The sequence below is a fragment of the Cyclopterus lumpus genome, chromosome 22 (assembly GCF_009769545.1).
Source record: "Cyclopterus lumpus isolate fCycLum1 chromosome 22, fCycLum1.pri, whole genome shotgun sequence".
NCBI classification, from domain to species: domain Eukaryota; kingdom Metazoa; phylum Chordata; class Actinopteri; order Perciformes; family Cyclopteridae; genus Cyclopterus; species Cyclopterus lumpus.
The window spans coordinates 15,620,077-15,642,037 of record NC_046987.1 but is presented as its reverse complement, the minus strand read 5'-3'; the positions used below and the strand labels follow the sequence as shown (position 1 = coordinate 15,642,037).

General features: G+C 42.0%; 1 protein-coding gene across 1 annotated transcript in view; it reads left to right on the top strand.

Annotated features, from left to right (window-relative positions):
- The first annotated feature begins 1,596 nt into the window (after window positions 1-1,596).
- The window catches only part of uggt1 (UDP-glucose glycoprotein glucosyltransferase 1), a 31,483-nt gene continuing 11,118 nt past the window's right edge, over window positions 1,597-21,961 (top strand). The window contains exons 1-31 of the mRNA XM_034525139.1: window positions 1,597-1,654; window positions 3,626-3,764; window positions 4,102-4,181; window positions 4,492-4,622; window positions 4,727-4,839; window positions 4,927-5,101; window positions 6,758-6,854; window positions 6,972-7,050; window positions 7,322-7,422; window positions 9,190-9,289; window positions 9,397-9,457; window positions 10,781-10,872; window positions 11,473-11,623; window positions 12,371-12,490; window positions 12,571-12,656; window positions 13,052-13,187; window positions 13,332-13,463; window positions 13,681-13,845; window positions 14,023-14,143; window positions 14,912-15,010; window positions 15,655-15,749; window positions 17,395-17,601; window positions 17,749-17,880; window positions 18,024-18,154; window positions 18,268-18,363; window positions 18,652-18,754; window positions 18,874-18,953; window positions 19,911-20,100; window positions 20,760-20,918; window positions 21,071-21,156; window positions 21,292-21,376. Of these exons, the coding sequence (XP_034381030.1) occupies window positions 1,624-1,654; window positions 3,626-3,764; window positions 4,102-4,181; window positions 4,492-4,622; window positions 4,727-4,839; window positions 4,927-5,101; window positions 6,758-6,854; window positions 6,972-7,050; window positions 7,322-7,422; window positions 9,190-9,289; window positions 9,397-9,457; window positions 10,781-10,872; window positions 11,473-11,623; window positions 12,371-12,490; window positions 12,571-12,656; window positions 13,052-13,187; window positions 13,332-13,463; window positions 13,681-13,845; window positions 14,023-14,143; window positions 14,912-15,010; window positions 15,655-15,749; window positions 17,395-17,601; window positions 17,749-17,880; window positions 18,024-18,154; window positions 18,268-18,363; window positions 18,652-18,754; window positions 18,874-18,953; window positions 19,911-20,100; window positions 20,760-20,918; window positions 21,071-21,156; window positions 21,292-21,376 (3,573 nt within the window). The 5' untranslated portion in view covers window positions 1,597-1,623. The remainder of the gene's footprint in view (window positions 1,655-3,625; window positions 3,765-4,101; window positions 4,182-4,491; window positions 4,623-4,726; window positions 4,840-4,926; window positions 5,102-6,757; window positions 6,855-6,971; window positions 7,051-7,321; window positions 7,423-9,189; window positions 9,290-9,396; window positions 9,458-10,780; window positions 10,873-11,472; window positions 11,624-12,370; window positions 12,491-12,570; window positions 12,657-13,051; window positions 13,188-13,331; window positions 13,464-13,680; window positions 13,846-14,022; window positions 14,144-14,911; window positions 15,011-15,654; window positions 15,750-17,394; window positions 17,602-17,748; window positions 17,881-18,023; window positions 18,155-18,267; window positions 18,364-18,651; window positions 18,755-18,873; window positions 18,954-19,910; window positions 20,101-20,759; window positions 20,919-21,070; window positions 21,157-21,291; window positions 21,377-21,961) is intronic.

Below are 21,961 nucleotides of genomic sequence, written 5' to 3'. Positions count from 1 at the left end.
TGCATCTACATGTGTGAAGTGTGCTGTGTGTGAGTACTTCAAAGTGAAGGTCAAATCCAGCAGGATAATTAATGTTGCTACTTTTTATATAATGTTAAATCAAACCCTGGAACTACTCCCTCTGGAGGATCAGCTGTCCAATTTAATTTAGGCTGCAGAGCGAGTAAATGAAAAAAGCAAGACCCATGTCTCCACACCCTGGGACAAAGTGTCCTGTACCTTTCATCTTTTTTTATCGAGACCACACAACAGGTAGACACTTTTTTTACCAATCTGCCTCAAAGGAAAACAGATACAGCGTATCACACAAACTCAGGTTATGCTTTGAAAAATGGACCCCATGAATCCCAGTTGCCTTTTGCCAAATTAATGGGATTTCAGTTTCTTAACATAACAAATACTGTTGACCAAAGGGACAGCTTTGGATTATTCTAAACAGAGGATTTATTTCCCATGGTTCCCATGGTCACACCATGCATACAGCAACGTTAATTTCCATTTCTCAAATGAATATGTGCTGTTTTTTCTCAAATCAGTTTAGGAGCCCGAAACATATGTACATGCACACAATTATACACAACCCATCTTCTCTAATCTTTCTCCATTAAAATGTCAAATCACTCCAAAAATTGTAGTCATACAATTATATGTATTATATTATACAGCTCAGCTTGAATATGAGTGTTTATTTTGTTATGTAATTAAATGCAATACAATATTTAATAAGTAGGTTCACTATTTAAAATATAATATAACATATTTAATTCACAAATGAGTACTGTGCTGCTGACACCACTCTATAAAAATTATAAACACAAGATGTGTGTTTTAAAATGTTTCGGTTAATGGCAGCCACATGACTTTAATGATCCTGTAAATCTGCACCATATACAGTAAAAACAACATCATGGGACATGTTATTGGTTTCACATCTGTAAGGGCTGTAATATCTCAAACAAATTCCCAGGAAGCCATATCCTGCTGCTAATGAAGTGTCAAAGGACCAACTCCATAAAAGTGACACCTGCCCTGATTTGTAGCTGGAAAGACCGTTATGTATGTTACTAAATATTGATTTTACTGTCCAAAATCACTGGACTAGCACAATGTAAATTATGTTTAGGGTGGGAGTTTCCATTTAACTCATACAAAGAACCACTGACCACAACTAAGCATACATTTTATATTTGATATATAATGATCCGGTAATGAGATTTGTTGTCATGGATCATGTCTTTCCAGCCACTCCCATCAATATAATTAAATACAGCAAAGGTCTAATTTCTAGCAGGGATATCATAGTTTGACTCCAACCATTTTTAATAATAGATGTTGGCTGCAAACATGTTATCTTCCTCCAAATGCTCTTTGTTAGTATCATTATTCTATTTTAGTATATAAAAAAACTATTATATTTAAGTAACCGTTATGTTTTTTGGTGGTGGAGTTCAGTCTTTAAATATTTTTGGACTGAAACGTACTATTTTGTCACGTTGTCGTATTGTTAAAGTGTAATTCTCGGAGGGTTCATGTCCACCGTATGGTAGGATTTAGTAACTCTGAACAGGCAACATTGCGGCTACCTATCCCATTTGACAGGACCCTCCCACTCCTCAGTGCATCATGACTGCAGGAAGCTACGGAGCCGGCTTCGGTGAGCATATATCATTAATTAGTTATGTGATGAAACTATAAACGACTATAACCAAAGCTGATTGTTATTGTTTTATAGAGTACGACATTAGCGCATAGTGAGTAAAAGCGAAACAAGTACAACATCGTGTGGTTTTCCTTGTTGTGGAGCAAGAGTTAGCTAGCTTACTGCGTCTTTTTGGCTAACGTCAAGCTTCATGAAGCGTCAGCTCGCCGTGGTTCACCAACGGTTTACGGATTCTGAACGGAACTGTAACGGACATTTAGAGCCGTTCGGCCACTTAACCGCATTATAAACCCGGTAATGCTATTTTAACGGCTACGAGGATTGTCATTGAAACAATCCGGATGTACGAACTGAGCGCTCATTGGACGGAGGAGCCACGCTGAACTTTCCTATTGGCCACAGATCATTTAGCATTTTGTTTACAAGAGACGTAAAAGACGTCGCATTTTGTTTTAGGACGCGCGCGCGTGCGCGCGCACACTCACACACACACACACACACACAGTGACAGTACGACTGTGATTGTGATGAATCAAGTTGACCTCACTCGCACTTTATATCTTGCACAGCAGACTATGGAGCTGCACAGTTTAGTCAGTTAATTGATGGACACATAGGAGAATTATTAGCTTTTCCTCGTTATTAACATTATTAAAACACGGATTAACTTTGGTCTGTTTGATTAAACAAGACATTGCATGTGTTTGTCTGGCTCTACCTAGCCCCAGGTCCACTCTGCATCATATAGGGAACAGGGATTTAGGAATATGCACAGTGTGAGCACACAAATAACAAACAGGTAGCTGAGGGTCTTATAGTCTTGGGAACAGGCCGATGGCATATTGAAACAATGCATACAATGTATTTATATTTTACTCAAGTGTTGTAAAAAACAAATGTGCAATTTATCAAATGACAACAAAAAAAAATGACAGTGACCTTTGGGTTCGTGGTGCGCCGGGGCAATCGCTTGCTTTGCTCAGTTGGTGGTTCAGCCTTGTCGACACCAATTTGTGTGTGGATTTCACTTTGTACCTTGCATCATAAAACATGTCAAAAGCATATCCAGTGACCACTGATGAACAGATGTTGGCTCCCTTTATGGTCTCAATTGTTCGTTTTCAGTCTTCTTCAATACAGCATGACGTTTATTTAGTAAATTGTGGTCCCAGTTGGCATAAAATAGACCATAAAGCAGAATATGCTTTGTCGTATACCGCAATAAAATGAGTAGCATTTTGTAAATGACTGAAATATTTTTTGGGCTGCACGGTGGTGTAGTGGCTAGCACTGTCGCCTCACAGCAAGAGGGCCGCGGGTTCAGTTCCCGGTTGGAGCTCTCCGGCTTCCTCCCACAGTCCAAAGACATGCTGCAGGTTAATTGATCTCTAAATTGCCCATAGGTGTGAATGTGAGAGTGAATGGTTGTATGTCCCTACATGTGCCCTCGATGGACTGGCGGCCTGTCCAGGGTGTCTCCTGCCTTCGCCCTATGTCAGCTGGGATAGGCTCCAGCGCCCCCGCGACCCTAATGAGGATAAGCGGTATTGAAAATGGATGGATGGAAGGATGAAATATTTTATTTGGACTACAGAAATTAGAATGATAACATGATACAATTCTCAAAGTGAATAACTGGTTACAATGAATTATTGCCCAGGTATCCACACATCAAAGATGAATAGTTGATCCAACAATGTGGTCAGGAATTTGAGTTCCCGTAACGGTACAAAAGCGTTTCACATGTGGACTGATTCACTGCATCCCTGTGCTCCCCCGGTTTGCTTTGGGTGCAGTCAGTCACACATGTTGCAGATGTCCATGTGTCACACAAGATGCTTTGTTGTGCCATTATATAAAAAGGACTACGCTTTCCTCCCTGGCTCTGTAACACAAATTATTTTCTCCTGTCCGTCCAATGACTGTCCAACTCATTTGCCACCACTCCATCCACTCTTCTCTCAGGCGTAGGCTTGAGGATGTGGCTTCTCTGGGTCCTGCTGCTGTCGCTGCTGTCTGCAGTATCTGGGGATGCAGACTCCAAGGCTGTCACCACCACCCTCACAACGAAATGGACAGATACCCCTCTGCTGCTGGAGGCCAGGTACGAAACTACTCTGCTCAGCAGTAGCAGCCATTTGGCCGCCTTGCATCTTGCGTTACATTTCGGAAGCAGATAATAAATAAATCGATGTCCTGAGGGCATGTGGGGTCATTACTGAGGCTGTCCTCCCAGAGAGTTTAAACTTCTTTCTCACTGATGCATGCTTGAGCAAGATGCTGAGTACTTGGAGGCCTCAAGTGTAGTACTATGTGCTCTTGACTGTCTTTTTATTATTCATCCAGATGTAGCTATTAACAATATACAGACAGTAAGTATGCACAAAGTGTGTCATACTTGCATGAACAGCTTATTAAATTGCCACCTTCCCCCTCCTCAGTGAGTTTCTGGCAGAGGAGAGCCAGGAGATGTTTTGGGACTTTGTGGAGGCCAATCAGAACATAGAAGGAGAGTATGATGGTAAAGTAAAGCTTTTGACCAGGTTTCACTTTTAGTCTCTGAGCGACTGAATTAATGATGTGTATGAAAGTCTCCTGGAAGCAATTGCAGTGTCAGTGTTTTGTCCAAACACTTATGGGAGCAGTAACATGAGAGAACAGCTGCAAACTGTTTATTCTGCTCATTTGTGTCTCTGTCTGTGTAAATACAATTCAACCATAACACCTACAGATTTAAAGAATTCGAAAACAATTAAATCAGAGTGAGAATTAAACAGACGGAACACAATACTGACTCATTACTTCTGTTTATGGTTATTGTCGTCATGCAGACACAGACCAGGCCTACTATGACCTGATTGTTAAGAAAGCTGGGGTCTTGCTCAGCTCCGTCCAGGTGAACATGCTCAAGTTCGCCCTCTCCCTGAGAGCCTACTCTTCAACAGTACACTCCTTCCAACAGGTACCAGGAGAATGCTTTGATTTTGTGTTTGAAGGCCTGCACATGCATGTGAAGAGTAAATGTGAATGAAAGATCCTGCTGTCCTTTTTACTTTTCTTTTTTAGATTGCGTCCAATGAGCCTCCTCCCGTCGGCTGCTCAGCATTTGTCAGCGTCCATGGAGAAAAGACGTGTGACGAAGAAAGTTTAGCAGCATTGCTGAAAACCGCACTTTCGAGGTAATGACAGACGCATTCAATTCAGACACGAGCGTGATGAACCAGTGAAATAATAACTTCTAACGGACTTCACTGTCTCTCTTTCAGGCCAAAGCCATTCCTTTTCAAAGGCGATCACAAATACCCAGGATCAAATCCCGAAGCTCCTGTTGTCATCCTGTACGCAGAGTTAGGGAAACCGGATTTCCACAGGCTTCATCAAGTCATATCCTCCAAAGTCAACGAAGGCCTGGCGACTTATGTGCTCCGCCATTACCTAGCTGTAGGTGTTTCTCACACTCTTATGGCAAGATTAACTTTAAATGGCGAATGCAGTAATACAGCACACAATGACACACAACTGCAGCAAAAAGTAGGCAGTATGCATATTACATGCATAGTACACATATATATATATATATATATATATATATATATATATATATATATATATATATATATATATATATATATATATATACACATACACATACACACACACACACAATGTCTCTTCTGGATGCAAGGTCTATTATAGCCATGAGGCTGGTGGTAATAGCAGCTATTCGTTTGGCTTGGCTTTGAGCAGCTCCCTCTTCTCTTGATTCTGGTTTTCTTTGATGGGTAGAAATGTGAATGGCAGACCCCCAAATTCAACAAAACTCAACATTTCCACATAGCGTCTCCCAGGTGTGTCGTTTCAGTCACCAACAACAAATCAGTTCTGTCGCCGCTGTGTATGATGTCAGTTATGACGCCGCAGTCACTTTCTACACAAGCCAGAATTTGCTAAACTAAAACGCTAGAAATGTGCACAGTCTGTGTGTGCAAGCAGCATTGCATTGTGTTTTGGTTGAAGAAGAATAAGTATGAAAGGACCAACCTTGCTTTGGTGCAGTGTAAGATTAGAACGTTACACTAGATACAGTTAACAGCATCTAATAAAGAGGAGTAGGTTAAAATCAAAACATTTTGAGCATGAAAGGTACAAATATATCTTCACACACGTTAGATGTGATGCTTGTCTGAATACACATTAAATCTGAATATGTTTGAGCTGTTTCCTCATTTGCACATAGTCTCAGTGATATCTGACTACGACTGCATGTAGATTACTTACCAAATGATATTGTTGGCTTCAATCTGACTTTTGTTAGTGTTGTCCTTGTGACCAGAGAGGTTGTCAGGTTAAATCCCAAAGTCAGGGTCAAGTCAGAGGAATTGGATGTATACTCTCCTTATCATCATCCACTTCTGCTGAAGTACTGCACAGCGCCCACAACCACACATACGGAATTTGTCTTTAATTGGGCTCCTCTTTTTCACCTGAGATGAAATGTCAAGTTGAAGTTGAATCAGTAGTTCTTCCCTCACATGCAAATAGGACCCAATAAGTCTGCTTTCCCCCTGTAATTATGCAAAATTATTCTTACCATCTGTCTGTTAGGCACGGAGTCCGGTGCACCAGAGAGGTTGTAATGCTTTACACTTTTTCCTTTTACTTCAAGCTTCAGGGCCAATCAGGGTTACAGTTAATGTCTTCAGCACTTAGCAAGCAACAGCTGGTTGTCTGCACTTGAACGCTGTCAAAGTAGTGTGCGAGCACATTGGTCTGTGACGCAAGTGAGATGCAGTTTTCTTTACAACAGAGAAGGTGTATACAAAGATGTTAACAGCCCCGTTTACAACAGCAGAAGCCACTTGGGCATATATAGATTAAAAACACGTTTCAAATACATTCACTACGGGTGTTGCTGCAATTGAATACGACCGTCGGTGCCTTTTTTAATTTAATTATCGCTTGCATTTATCTGTCGCTGAATAAAACAAATGCTGTTTCAAGGCACCCCAAGGAATCGGACACACCTGTGATATATAGAAACGAACGACTTCTCCCTCATCATTTTTTTTTTTACAATGCCTCCTCCTTTCCCTCTAGAATCCAAGTGTAAAGAAAGTCTATCTGTCGGGGTACGGAGTGGAGCTGGCCATCAAAAACCAGGAGTACAAGGCAAAGGACGACACACAAGTCCAAGGTGCACACACACACACACACACACACACACACACACTATCGATACACACAGGACCGTGATGGTGTAATCCCGGAGGAGTCCTCGTGTGAATAACAAGTTCATCGATTGTGGTTTCAGGGGCGGAGGTGAACGCTACAGTGATCGGAGAGAATGATCCAGTGGACGAGGTCCAGGGATTCCTTTTTGGCAAACTGAAGTGAGTGGCTCTGCGTGGGCCCATGATAAATACGCTTGGCTTAGCTCCAGGAAGAGCACCACGCTCACACCAGCCTTTTTCTTCTTCTTTTCCGCCACAATTTCTTTCTCCAAATGTGCTGAAACGTAAAACCCTTCATGTCTGATAAACTAACCTAAAAATAAACAAATCAATATGTAAATCTGACAACTCTAACTGAGCAATCAGGGCAATTAGCAGAGGCAATTAATGACTCTCTCGGTCCGCTTTGTCTTGTTTGTTCTCTGCCCAGGACACTTTACCCGGAGCTTAAAGAGCAGTTGAAGGAGTTGAGAAAACATTTGGTCGAAAGCACCAATGACATGGCACCTCTTAAAGTCTGGCAAATGCAAGGTGGGTCTCTTCTCCAAATCATATTCTGCAGCAAAGTTTCTGTTTTTATTCCACTTCCTGCTGTAACATTATTGGAAATGTAAATACAAAACAGTCCATGTGGGAAATATCAGTATTATGGCCGTTAGAAATTGAAACCAATGTGTGAAACTGCATTTTCTTTTTTCTTTTTTTGACCACCGTAACAAACTATTCTTACATTATCGCTACTTAATAATCGAATATGTAATATGATACAGATGTTACTTGAGTATGATATTAAAGGCAGGAACCCAGAGTATATTGAGTTGTGCTCGGGTGCGTTTTATTGATTATGAAATCAATTTTCATTTTTAAGAGAAAGAATGTGTTATTTCTTCTTTATATCGTTTGATTGCCTCCCTCAAAGTAAACGATCTGAGTTCTTCAAAGTGTTAAAAGTGTTTAAATGCATGAATGAAACTCTAAATTGTTTGGCTCCCTCCACTTTTGATTTCTTGTATGAAAAAAGTTTTCAAGAAGTTAATAACTAATTACGTTGAGCGAATTTGCATCCCAGTTGTCGCTGTGCTGTCGCTTGTTTTCATTAGTTTGAGTTCTTCTTGTGCACTGATCATAAATGAACAAACAGAAGTTAATATCGACTTCTGCAGCTTCAACAGTGAGCTCATACCATCAGTGAATCAAACACGCTCGTCCTGTGATCAATAGCTGCGATCAATCAGCATCCTCTTGATACATTAGAGCCATAACATCTTGAAGACATGGGGACATTATCTGCTGCAGCACAAAAGCATTATTGATAAGGGTGTCATCATCTATTGGATTATGTATTCAACCACACTTTCACAGGTGTGAATCTTATACATATTTCAAACACATCCCCCCCCCCCACACACACACACACACACACACACACACACACACACACACACACACACACTATTCCTGGTTTATGGCAGAGTGTAGGCATGAGTCCGCGTTGACTGGTGAATTCAGGATGAGAGTCTTTCGAACATGCCATGTGGGCTTCTGTCTTTATCTTCCGCCCCACCGGGGCTCATTAGCTCAGCCTGTTTACCAAGAGAGGGAGACCTCAAGGGGCAAATAATCACACAACGCCCCTTCGGCGATGCTCGCTGCATTGAAATAGTCCTCACGACTCTCTTCATCCGCTTGCAAGCAAAACCTCTATATGCTCTTCCACGTTACCTTCTCTGCACTTCTAAACGTGCACAGGCGTTGAGATATCCTCGTCTATATTCTTAATCCTTCCTTAAATCCTTTGAGCTGGTTGAGGCAGTAATTAATGCCTCGGACACAAAGACAAGCATGTTAACATGGAATTATCTGCCAATTAATATGTTAATTGGCTTAACTGATGACTTTTTTGACAATGCCAGCAGCGTGGCTCCAGGGACGGCAACGACGTCCATTGGTCGATAGACGGTTAGATGGCTTGCCATGATGTTTTCTACACACATTCATGGGGAACAGACAATGTGCCCGAATGGCTTGTCAGATGTTTCTGCTGTTCCGCCACGAGGACATTCAGGTTGAAGTGTATTAAACTTAATGCTCCAGAAACCTGAGCGTACACTCTGAGTTTATTCAGAGTACAGACTGCTCATACTGCTTTTATCTGTATTCTGTGCTTCTGTCTCTGTACCCTCTTGTGAGTTTCCCCATCTCCTCTCTGCTATTGTCCATTCCTCTCATTCTCTTTTCTTTCCTTTTTTTTTTGTCCTCCTTGCCTGCCTACACGGCCACCCACCTTCTCTTTCATAGATCTGAGTTTCCAGACAGCAGCTCGCATTCTTGCCGCTCCGGCTGTTGATGCCCTCGCCGTTATGAAAGACCTCAGTCAGAACTTCCCCACCAAAGCCAGGTAAAGAAGAAACACTCCCACAGTAGCTACAGTGAGAAGTTTGGGTTTGCACAGATATTGACGCGTCTGCAGTCTTATAGATCAGCGTGCCCTTTTCCCCCTCGCAGATCCATCACTAAAACCGTGGTCAGCTCCGAGATCCGCAAAGAGATTGGCGATAACCAAAAGGTACACGTTTGTTGATCATTCCTCGATACGATGCATCTTTTTGCGACACAGACGACACTTGTTAATAGGATCAATACATTGTTGCTTTTGGCCTTTTCCGTGCAATTTGTTGACAATGACAATAGTGGCATTTTTCTTTTGCTGCTTTTCTGTAAATGTAAGTGTTTACAATTGTTGCTCCATTTCAATGGAAACCTGGAGGGTGACTTGACATCATCATCCTCTTTCATTCCTCTGTCTTGTCTTTACCCGACATGCTGGTGCTTTCCCCCTCCTGCTGATTGTGTTGTCCGGTGGTCACGGATAATTTAGGTTTAGCTGTTTCCCAATCTAGTCCAATAAAGGAGGGAAAATAAAGAAAAACACTAGATAGCGTTATTGCGTGCAGCCTCAATCACACGCCCTCCGCCTCCATAGCCGCCTTTAGGGAAATATCTCAAAATGAGAACTGCCCTTCTTGCTTTCCTTTTTGTTCCTCTCACTTTTTTATTATGTGATAAATTGTAAACAACATCCGACTTGAAAAGCATTCAGTTTCTGACACTGTTTGGCTTTGCCCTGCTAATGGAATAAGCAATCACTCATTTTCTTGTCAAATATTCTATCACTCCTCCTTCCCTGCCTCCTGCCTCCTGCCTCCTCACCCCCCCCCCTCGCTCCTCAAGCTGTGCTCGCATTATCTTGGTGTGCAGACAGGGGTTTGGGCTGGCGGTGGGGGTGAGCACCAAACGTCCTAATTACTGAATCGGTGATTCATTCAGCAGGCGCACTGAGTCCTGCAGCGCGAAATGATTATTGATTGAAGTAGTTTGGACACATGCTCTAGCATGCAGACGTCCCTCTCTCTCTTTCTCTCTTACTCACTCGCTCGCGCGCACACGCACACACTAGGCTGCACAATATTTGTGTTAATCATGTCTTCTTGTAATTGCAGTGTCTGGAGTATGAATAATCTGACGTCTTTGTCTTTCTGTAATGAGATTTGACTGGTTCCTTCGGCATGTGCAGACACTCGCACAGCTTCCCTGGATCGTGCACACACTCTTTCTCTAATAATTAGATTTGTTTAGTGTGTGGTTTGATTGCTCTAAACAGACTGACTTTAAACAGAGCTGTCAGTGCTTGTTTGGAGCTGCAGGCGTTCCTTATTACGGCTTTGTGTTGACTGTTGCTTCTGGTTTTACAATGTAATTGACTTTGTGATGGCTGGCTTTGACGTTACCTGCTGCACAGCGTGGCGATCGGCTCAGCGGGAGTTGATCGGGGAGTTTAAGGGTTTGATGTGACTTGGATGTTGAGTCATGTTGGCGTTTCTGTCTCTAGTTTTTCAAAGGAACTCTGGGCCTGCAGCCTGGGGATTCGGCCCTGTTCATCAACGGGCTGCATATAGATCTGGACACGCAAGACATCTTCAGGTACACACGCGGTCATGATCAAATATTAATATACAGTATATTATCAAACTGTTAATTGGCTGTGTAACATTGCTTTTTGATCTGTTTCCAACTTTCCCTTTTTCATCACGTTTTGCAACTTATGAAATCAAACATTCAGTCGCATTTAATGTGTAACACGCTGATAAACTCACTATTTTAGAACCTATTTGAATTAAATACTTAAATTAAATACATGTGCATGCAAATGCACCAACATCCCATAATTAAACATTAGTTGTACATAAGGTTTTAAACATGAACAATAATAATCTTTACCAATTATGATTTGGTTAGAAAAGAAATGGTTTGAAACTGGTGATTATTGTCATTCGATTAGCTAATTCAGTTAATTGTTTCAGCTTTAAAAGTCTGTTATATATTTGTATTATCTGATTTGCAGTTGGGTTTCTTTTAAGCACATTTGTACTTGTATTAGATGTGTACATGTTTTTCAATTCTTTTTCTTTTTTAAATAAAATTATTGCGCGCTTTGTCAGATGTCAGTATTAGTGGCGATACTTTCCTTCTCATATTCAGTCCTCCATAAACACACACTAACTGTAACTCTGTCCCCTGCAGTGTGTTTGAGGTGCTGCGCAGTGAGGCGAGGGTGATGGAGGGTCTGCGCTCCCTGCACATCGACACGCCCTACATCCACGACATCCTGAAGCTCAACGTTCAGCCCTCTGACTCCGACTACGCTGTGGACATCCGTAACCCCGCCATCAGTGTAAGAAATCACATACAAGTACACAATACACATAGCCAAAACCTTAGCACCCTTAATTAAATACTGATGCTGGGAACAACAAGAAGATGCACACACGCTTGTGTTCAATCAGTTCTCGTTCCCACATGTCCAGGAAAACCTGGAGCTGCTGGGATTCTGTAATACAGCTTTTTTGCTTTTTTTGCTATGTTTTGGAAATATTTTGAATGTGCAGCAACACTACAATCAGATCAGATCCGATCTGAACAAATTTGGTGCCATTTCAAGCCCTCAAAATGATGTTTAGTTTAGCTCAAATAACTTGTGTTTAAGTCTGAATAGCTTGATTGTCGTGAGTTCCTGATTATCCAGCGGTGGAAAGTAACTAAATACGCTTGTTGTAGTACAGAACACAAGTACAACTTTGAGGAACTTTAGTATTTCCCTTTTTATTCTACTTCATACTTCTAATCCACTATAACCGAGTGGCAAAAGTCTCAAAGTGGAATGTCACAAGCTACCCAGCAGTTATGTGGTGCGCACATTAATCCATTAATATGTTTTAACCCAATTGCACAATACCGTGTATATTATTCTGAGAGGAGTCATTCTGGACCACTTTTACTGTACTGGTACTGATGCTTTTTTATGTTAATTGCAGCTTTCTTATTAAGCTACCTGCAGTTAAATTTAATTTCTCATCGACACTGATCTGCTGTTGGGCTCAGGGTGCTGCTCTCAAGCATTTCCTCTTCCTTTTCTCTTTAGTGGATTAACAACTTGGAAACCGACCACAGGTATAGCTCGTGGCCTTACAACGTGCAGGAGCTGCTCCGACCGACCTTCCCGGGAGTCATCAGGCAGATCCGCAAGAACTTCCACAATCTGGTTCGTCAATAATCAACCCCCATAGAATGCAAATGGATCTGAATCATTGTGAAAGAAATATCGACGTGTGTGTGTTGCAGGTGGTCATTCTGGACCCAACTCAGGAGAACGCTGTTGAGCTGCTGAGTGTTGCAGAGATGTTTTACGCAAACAACATCCCACTCAGGTTGGTTGGTGTCATCAGGGATGTGGTGAGCTGTAAACGCACCAAAACCCATCAGGAGACCAGACTTGACAGTTAAAATGTCCGTTACATCAGTGAAAGGATATTCAAGAAAGCACTTTTTAATTGCTTTTACAGCTGTGCAAAAAACCCCAGAAATATCAAAAAAAGATGCTGCAGAGCAGTTGCAGTCGTGCGGGTTGTTTTAAAATCCATTTCAATTTGGGAGTTTTGTCAGGCAGGTACGCGGAGACCTTTGATACCTCAATGCATGTGGCGTCTTGGGACGGCCAGCTTGGTTGAATACTGATGAAGCGGACGGCTCACACTCTGCATTTCAACTGTCCAACAAACGCACAGGAGTCTGTTCTAGAAACTTTATTTGTTTTGTGTTTTAGGATCGGGCTGGTGTTTGTGGTGTCGGAGGAAGATGACATCGACGGTATGCAGGATGCAGGCGTGGCGCTGGTCCGAGCCTACAACTACATCAGCGACGAGGTGGACAGTCAGAGCGCATTTGAAGCCGTCATCTTGGTGAGTCGACCTTTCACAAACACTGGTTCTTATTAAAACACCTACTATAACTTAATGAGAACACGTTTTACAGTCTAACTCATAACTGCTCTCCCTACTTTTCTTTTCCATCCGCTCGTTATTTTTTCCCGTGTGTCCTTCTAGATGTTTAACCGGGTGGCTATCGGTGGGAAGTTGAGTGTTGGGGATGTGGTGAAAGTGCTGGAGAAGAGGTTCCCCTATGTGGAAGTCAGCAGCGTGCTGGGAGCCGACTCCAGCTACGACAGCAACAGGAAGGTGAGAGGGTGTCGCTGCTGGATCATTGTGCGGCTCAAAGACATCATTGTTACCTTTTTCAGTTGTATTCATTTCATATCGTGGTTAAATTAAGTTTTTTAGATCGAGAGAACGGGTGTAATGCTTTTCTTTTAATGGCACGGATCAGATTGTCCTCCGGCATTGTTTGTTTTGAGTTGGTGAATCTAACACCTTGCTAATTCTCTTTTTTTTTCAGGAAGGGGTTGCGTACTATCAGCAGACGGGGGTGGGCCCGCTGCCTGTGGTCATGTACAACGGCATACCGTACCAGCGTGAGCAGCTGGATCCGGACGAACTGGAGACGGTCACCATGCAGAAGATCCTGGAGACCACGTCCTTCTACCAGAGAGCCGTCTACCTGGTCAGTGAGAGCGCACACGCACTTGTATACAGGGAGGGTTTCATTATCACATCAGGATTTAACTCTGTTTAAATGGCTGTCTTAACTTTGCCTAAAAGGTTGATGCAGTACTTTCCTGCATGACGTTTGGGTCCGCATTCCTTTAACATCCTGATTCTGTGCTCATGTGGCTCGCAGGGGGAGCTGGCCTCGGATCAAGACGTCGTGGACTTCATCATGAATCAGGCCAACGTTGTTCCTCGCATCAACCCCAGAGTGCTGTCTACCAGCAGAACGTACCTGGATCTGTCTGATACCAGTGAGTACGCCTGTGTACCCTGATGCTGTTCAGCCATTATATTTACCAAATGATCAGAGATTGAAGTCTTACACCTTAAAGACGTGACCGTAGACCAGAAACTCACAAGCTGAGGCATAGACTATATAAGAAGTGCATGATGTCGTTGTGACGCCACCCTCTGGTTTGTCGACTGACGTTTTGAAGCCTTGAGTTTGGTCTTTTTCCAACTAGTGAACAGAAGTGACCATATTTGGACTGCGGAGGAGTGGCGTAGAGACGCCGTATACGGCTCTAGACCTGTCAATCACAGTAGGCTCCACCCTAAAGCATGCTCCGCTTTATGGTCTATTTGACTCTAAATCATCATTTACTAAATGAACATCGTGCTGTATTGACGAAGACTTGAAACTAGAGATTTAAACCATAAACTAATGTCTACAATGTTTACTGAGGGAATAAATCTTCTTTTTGCAACCAGAGTCGCTGCCCCCTGGTGGCCATTAGACAGGATGCAAGTTTAAGACTCTTCCGCATTGGCTTCATATATTATTTTATTTATTTAGGTATATGCTTAAAATGTTTATACTGTTGAGCTCTGCGAATTATTGGTGTATCTATGGCGCTGTACAAATAGTCAATTTACAATTTATAAATCTGAATCCAGATCTGTTTGAGTCACAAACGATAATAGCGTTGCGCTACACCCCTCGTACACATTCAACAAATATAATCTTTGGCATATTTGCTCCATAAATTCCAGTTCATCCCATTTTTCTCTTCATGCAGACAATTACTTTGTCGACGATTACGCTCGCTTCTCGACTCTTGACACCCAAGAGAAGAGCACCGCTGTGGCCAACAGCATGAACTACATGACTAAGAAAGGTAAGGGTGTGCAACACGTTCTCACGAGAGAGCTGGTTGTATGAAAAACTAACTCTGAATGAGAACGCTTGTGCAGTGTTGTTGTTTCTAGTGAGGGTAATTTAGTCACCTTCAAGTCTAAAATCTATCTTTGTGTATTCTCCTTCTGTCCCCTCCTCCTCCTCCTCCTCCTCCTCTGTTCATGTGATTTTAAATGTCCCTGCATCAGGGATGACCACCACCAACAGGCATGGTAATCACCCTTTTCCTCCGCATTGTTCCATCTCCTCCTCACTTGCTCTTTTTTTTTCTGTTTTCTGTGAACTTCATTGCTGGCACTGTTTAAATGGGTTTGAATCTGCCACCACTCTTCCATCTGTTTCATTTCTCAGAGGAAACAAATTACTAATCTAGCATGTGATAATTGTGTATTAGGGTTTAACATATAAGTACCATAAAAATGTGTTTATGTAACTGCTCACTAAGTTTCTTTCCATTTCTAGGAGAGCACTTGTCATTTGTTCTAGCTGCATGGAGAATGAGATGTTAAAAGTTTTTTTTTTTTTTCTTGCAGCCCAGTATGCGCCCCACTTAACATTATGGCTCAGCTCAACACCTCATTGACTTATTCTGACAGCCTCTGTTTCTTCCTCTGTGGTTGTCAGACGATGGCTACATCCGCCCTGTGACCTTCTGGGTGGTCGGAGACTTTGACACGCCCGCAGGACGTCAGCTCCTTTATGACGCCATCAGACACATGGTACAACATCATTTTATGCTATGTCTTTCGGCTGGACCTTGGTTTAATATCGTAGTTTTAATGTCGAGATATTGAACATATTTTTAGCTAAAAAACCTGCAGCGTGGGAAAGCTTTAACCTCTCAGTTAGTAGGCAGCACGGACTCATGTCATTAAAGCAGGACAATTTGTCTGTCTGTCTGTCTGTCTGTCTGTCTGTCTGTGTGTGTGTGTGTGTGTGTGTGTGTGTGTGTGTGTGTGTGTGTGTGTGTGTGTGTGTGTGTGTGTGTGTGTGTGTGTGTGTGTGTGTGTGTGTGTGTGTGTGTGTGTGTGTGTGTGTGTGTGTGTGTGTGTGTGTGTGTGTGTGTGTGTGTGTGTGTGTGTGTGTGTGTGTGTGTGTGTGTGTGTGTGTGTGTGTGTGTGTGTGTGTGTGTGTGTGTGTGTGTGTGTGTGTGTGTGTGTGTGTGTGTGTGTGTGTGTGTGTGTGTGTGTGTGTGTGTGTGTGTGTGTGTAACACTTCGGCAGTGCTCTCAGTACATAATGCTGGCAACGAGGACTCTGTCTTGGCTCGTCTCCATGCCATGATCCAGGAAGGACTCAGCCAAAGTTTATTTACGTCTAATTAAAGGCATTCATTGTTTGTGTGTTCTCATTCTCTCACTGTGTGTGTGGATATATCTATCTATCTATATTGATATATATATTTATCCGAATGCCCACATTTTAATCTGAATTTTTACCTAGAAAACAGATACAACCAAAATAGTTGAACGTTAGTAAAGGCTGAGTCCTTAATTATTTTTTTGTCAACCTCAATGTGATGACCCGAGGAAGTTTTATGATGGGCCAAAAAAAGTCCTGCTCATAAAACCCTTACTTCACTCCACACAGATTAAACACACAAGTTAAGAATTTGTCGAATGTAAGGATTGATTATTGAACTATGTAACATACATTTGCCTTAATAATATTGTTATTAATTTTGTGGTATTGATTTTAACCACATTTCTAAGCCCTGTCACCTGCAAACTGTAGAATACGGGTTAAGCTTTGCCAGTGTAGGTGAATAGTATCATTAAATAAGGTAATAACAATAATGATACCTTACAGGCACAGTTAACAACAAGCAGCAATGTATCAAGACGTCATAAAATCAAACAGAATAGTATCATACAATACTAAAATTGTTTATTAAAATAGTCAAATTGTCACCAGTGCAAAACTCAATGTAGTTGTTGGAGACAAAATCAGACCGAATATCCCAGTTTGAAAAGCTGTGTTTTAAGACATGATTTGAAGGTGGAGAGAGTCCAATATTGCGAATGTCTCATGAGAGAGAGCTCCAAAGACGAGGAGGAGGAGGGGGGAGGAGGGAGGAGAAGCTGAAAGCTCTCGTCTCCATTGCCGACAAGCGACAGATGGTGTGGCGAGTAGCAGGAGGGGATCTGAAAGGCGGGGCAGGCGTGCGCCCATGAAGAAGTTCAGAAAGATACCAAGTGGCTGCTGTGGTTGAGAAGGGTCTTTTAAAGTGAGAAGCAGACTCAACCTTAACTGGAATATCTCAAAGTAGAATACTTAAGTGCCAATATGTGTTTTAATTATATTTAAATTTCTGCTTTGTTACTCTGACGACATCGTTCACTAACGCTCACTTGCCCCACAACAGAAAACCAGCAACAACGTCAGACTGGGAATGATCAACAACCCATCGGCCGCTCCGTCCGCCGAGACGAGCCGCGTGACCAGAGCCATCTTGGCCGCCATGCAGACGCAATCTGCCAACAACGCCAAGAACTTCATCACCAAGTTGACGAAAGAAGAGACCGCCACGGCCCTGGAGAAGGGAGTCGACGTCGGGGAGTTTGCTGTTGGGGTGAGGAGGGGAGCTGGGGGGGGGGGGGCTTCATTTATCAATTCAGGATTAGGATTCTCCAAATGAAGTGTTTGAACACTTTCCCCTCTCAGACTCCACAACTTAAATTATTTAAAGTTTTTTTTAAATTTATTTGTTTTGCTTCAGGGTATGGACGTGCCGTTATTCAAGGATGCATACGAGGGTCCCAAATTCGACTTCCTGCTCTCTCACGCGGCTTACTGCCGAGACGTGCTCAAACTAAAGAAAGGACAAATGGCAGTCATCAGCAACGGAAGAGTGAGTCACAGTCTCGTTTCTCCTTCTTGGAGGAATCTGCACTAAAAATACGGGTACATCGTGAACAATTATAGTTTGTATTTATGGATCAAATCTGTTGCTGTAGCCCTCCGGTCAACACTTCTTTTGTTTCTTATTCACAGATTATTGGTCCGCTGGAGGAAGACGAAGTGTTTAACCAGGATGACTTCCTGCTTTTGGAGAGCATCATCCTGAAAACATCTGGAGAGCGAATCAAAAGCAAAGTCCAGCAGTTTGGCATCGAGGAAGACAGGTATTTTATTTACCCTCGTCGCAGCTGTAGTTTTTCACAAGGTTAAATCTTGAGGTTACCTTTTTTCAATTCTTGTGGAGTGGCAATGAATTTGAATGCGGGATTTCTCTCAGGGCCAGCGACCTTGTAATGAAGGTGGACTCTCTGCTCTCCTCTCAGCCTAAAGGAGAGGCCCGGGTAGAATATGACTTTGCAGATGACCGATACAGGTAAAGTTGCAATACATGCATAATTTATACAAGCAAGCCTTCTTGCCTGAGGGGAGACCCTGTTTTCCTCCAGGGTCACATGGTGTTTGCAATGTATTTAGCTGTGTTGTTTTCATTAAAAGAAATATTGGACCTTAGTGAGCAAATGGTAATATAGGCAAATGCTGTATTTGTACCTTCACATTGATTGTAAATACAGAATAAACTGTTGAAATCGGTGTGTAGTCTGCAGCCAGCAAAGGTTGTGTTTACTTCACTTTACTGTTGTTTTGCTGATTTTAATGGCAGCGCTGTGAAGATCCGCCCCAAGGAGGGAGACGTGTACTTTGATGTGGTTGCCGTGGTAGATCCCGTAACCAGGGACGCACAGAAACTGGCTCCTCTGCTGTTGGTGGGTTGAATCTCGTCCCTCGTCAGACGGGGTCTTTCTTACTGATCGGTCCAGTTGATTTATTATACATTATTTCTCACCCGACCTTCTTGTCCTCTCGGACGTTTTTCCCCCTGCAGGTTCTGACGCAGCTAGTAAACGTCAACTTACGGGTCTTCATGAACTGCCAATCCAAACTGTCAGAAATGCCACTCAAGAGGTGAGAACTGAACATTTCTTTTCTAATATTACCAGCAATATACAAGTCTTTCTGCTTTCTCTGGCTAGAAGTTTACATATGATCTTTTACTATAAATGAGGCACTGGACCCTCAACATATCGTCTTACGTGCCAGTGTAAGGATGGTATAATTGTAATATAATTGACACTAGTTTAAACATGTTTTTTTAATTACTTTGCATAATTAGAAGCTCTTGTTTAGCAATATTCCCATTTTTCTTTCCCCTCTGTTTTACCAGAAGCAGTCAGTGTCACACGAAGAGCTTGTTAGCTTTAAATTGTGATTGATATCGTAATTATTCTAATTAATTACTGTTCTCTTGCAGCAGGAAACATCATTTCATTGGATGTGTGGATTACTTTCATTATCAATTAATCAGACTTTTATTTTCTAGATTGATCAATTAATCGTTTGGTCTAAACAAAAATGTCAGTATTAAATAATAAGAAATGTCTATCCCAGTTTCTTATAGTCAAACGTCTTTAAATGTGTAGAGCAGTAATTAATTTTTTTTTCATTAAAGCTCCATTGGGGACATAAAACAATTTTGAAAACCATTAAAAATAAATTCCCAAAGTCTTTTCCAACACATTTTGTTTTTTTGGATGGAGTTTGCTCAGTTGTCGAATTTGAAATACAAACTTTTATTTGTGTACAAGAAAACTTCCCAGGGTTTGCTAGAAATATATATATATATATATATATATATATATATATATATATATATATATATATATATATATATATCTCAATCAATCAAACAGTTGGGGTAAAAAAAAAAAAAAAAAGCAGCAGTTGACTCGCATCATGAACGTGAAACATTCATGTGATCATCTGTACAACTGGATGTCATTTAACATTTTTAATACTGTTGTGGTTATTATTATTATTATTATTATTCTTATGGCATGATGACTCCTCCACCTTTTCTTCCAGTTTTTACCGTCACGTGTTGGAGCCCGAGGTGACGTTTCAGGCCGACGGTACTTTCTCTCCCGGCCCCATGGCCAAGTTCCTGGACATGCCTCAGTCTCCTCTCTTCACCCTGAACCTCAACACTCCCGAGAGCTGGATGGTGGAGTCTGTGCACACCCGGTACGACCTGGACAACATCTACCTGGAGGAGGTAAAGCAACGAGTCTGTCTGCGTTCCATCGGGATCTGTATTCCAGAAATATGGTGACGTGTTTCTCGCTGGAAAGTCTGAAGTTATCTCCCCGCTCTCTGAACCAATGTTTTCCCGCTGGTCCAATGGTTTGTGTTTTAAAGTGTCATCACTCAGTGGATTTAACTGATATTGTTCTACTTCGATTTGGGACTCGCTTCACTGGATTTATTTTTCATTTAATTGTTTAATGGACCGTACAGAGACTTTTATATTTCCCTAAATGTATGTTTTGTTGAATTATTCCTTTGAAATATAGTTTTAATTGCATTAAAAAAAATACATTTCCACTTTTGCCATGGTTCATATGCAGGAGAACGGTTGTGTCTCTGTATCAGGGTTTTATTAATGTGTGTATTAAGATTTAAATTGGGGTACATGAAAAGGCATACTAATTTAACACAGTTGTTGACATATTAAGGGCCTTTTCCTTTCTTTCTCATTGCAATCCTGTTTTAACTTCATTTATTTTACACTCGAACCGAAGACGGGTTGAATCCTTTCTCCTTCTTCTTGAAGACCTGGGGTTTATTTGGGAACCATGACGGACGCGTCTCTGTCAAACCGCTGGACTCTGTTATCAAGCAGTGCACTGTACTTGTCTGGCCGTGTGCCTGCAGGTGGAGAACATCGTAGCTGCAGAGTACGAGCTGGAGCACCTTTTGTTGGAAGGCCATTGTTTCGACGTCAGCTCCGGCCAGCCGCCGCGAGGCCTCCAGTTCACCTTGGGAACCGCCTCCGAGCCCGTCCTCGTGGATACGATCGTCATGGCAAACCTGGTGAGTTACCGATGAGTCTCGGATACACTTCAGAGCAGAAAGTTGCTGATTTGTTACAGTTTGATTGTTTATATGTTTTCCTGGATGTTACTTAGTCAGTAGATTTATTACGATAGTCACAAACACTGTAAGTCCCGTGTTCGGCTCCGTAGGGGTACTTTCAGCTGAAGGCAAACCCGGGCGCCTGGATCCTGAAGATGAGGAAAGGACGCTCTGATGAAATCTACAAGATTTACAGGTGAGAACATGGAGAATTGGCTGTATTGTGTCCGAGGGTTACAATGCCTTCGTAGTTTTTAAAGATGAGTCTCTTGAATCCACAAACTAGGTGTAAACTTCCTGTTGTCTTATTGCTTTCTTTCTTCTGTTGCAGCCACGACGGCACGGACTCTCCAGCAGAGTCTGATGACATTGTGGTCGTGCTGAACAACTTCAAGAGCAGGATCATTAAAGTCAAGGTCAGTTGACCCGACTGTGTGGAACAATAGCATGAAATGTCCCCCTTTTTTAGTCTGTTCGATTTCATTTGTGTCCCTAAATAAATGGAACCGAATGTTGGGAAACTGGAAATGTTGTGACAGTTAGTCACAACATTTCCAGTTTCCCAACATTCTCATGAATTTAAACGAGCAGAATAAATTACATGTGCACAATTGAACATTTCACAGGGACATTTACATGTCGGGGTTCTTACAAACTTTTTGAACCATGAACTAAACTACATTTCCAAGACTGCAACAGTGTGTGGAGGGCTACATCAGAATAAAATACACTATGGAAAATATAATGCTTAAAACTAATTAAGAAACCGTTTCATGGATAGATGAAGGAAAAGGTTTCTGCTTACATTCGGTCTTTGTGTGTATCCTAGAGGTCCAACAAACATTTTTAATTCATTTTCTTCCTCGCAAAGCTGAGTTTTCTTAAACGCCTGAAACTTGTATTGCTTACTTTCATGTTTACCAGAAGGTTTTTACTTTTTTATACGAATGAGGCGGTTTTGGTTCTCTATCGTTTCGGAGCTAGATAAGATATTATTTATG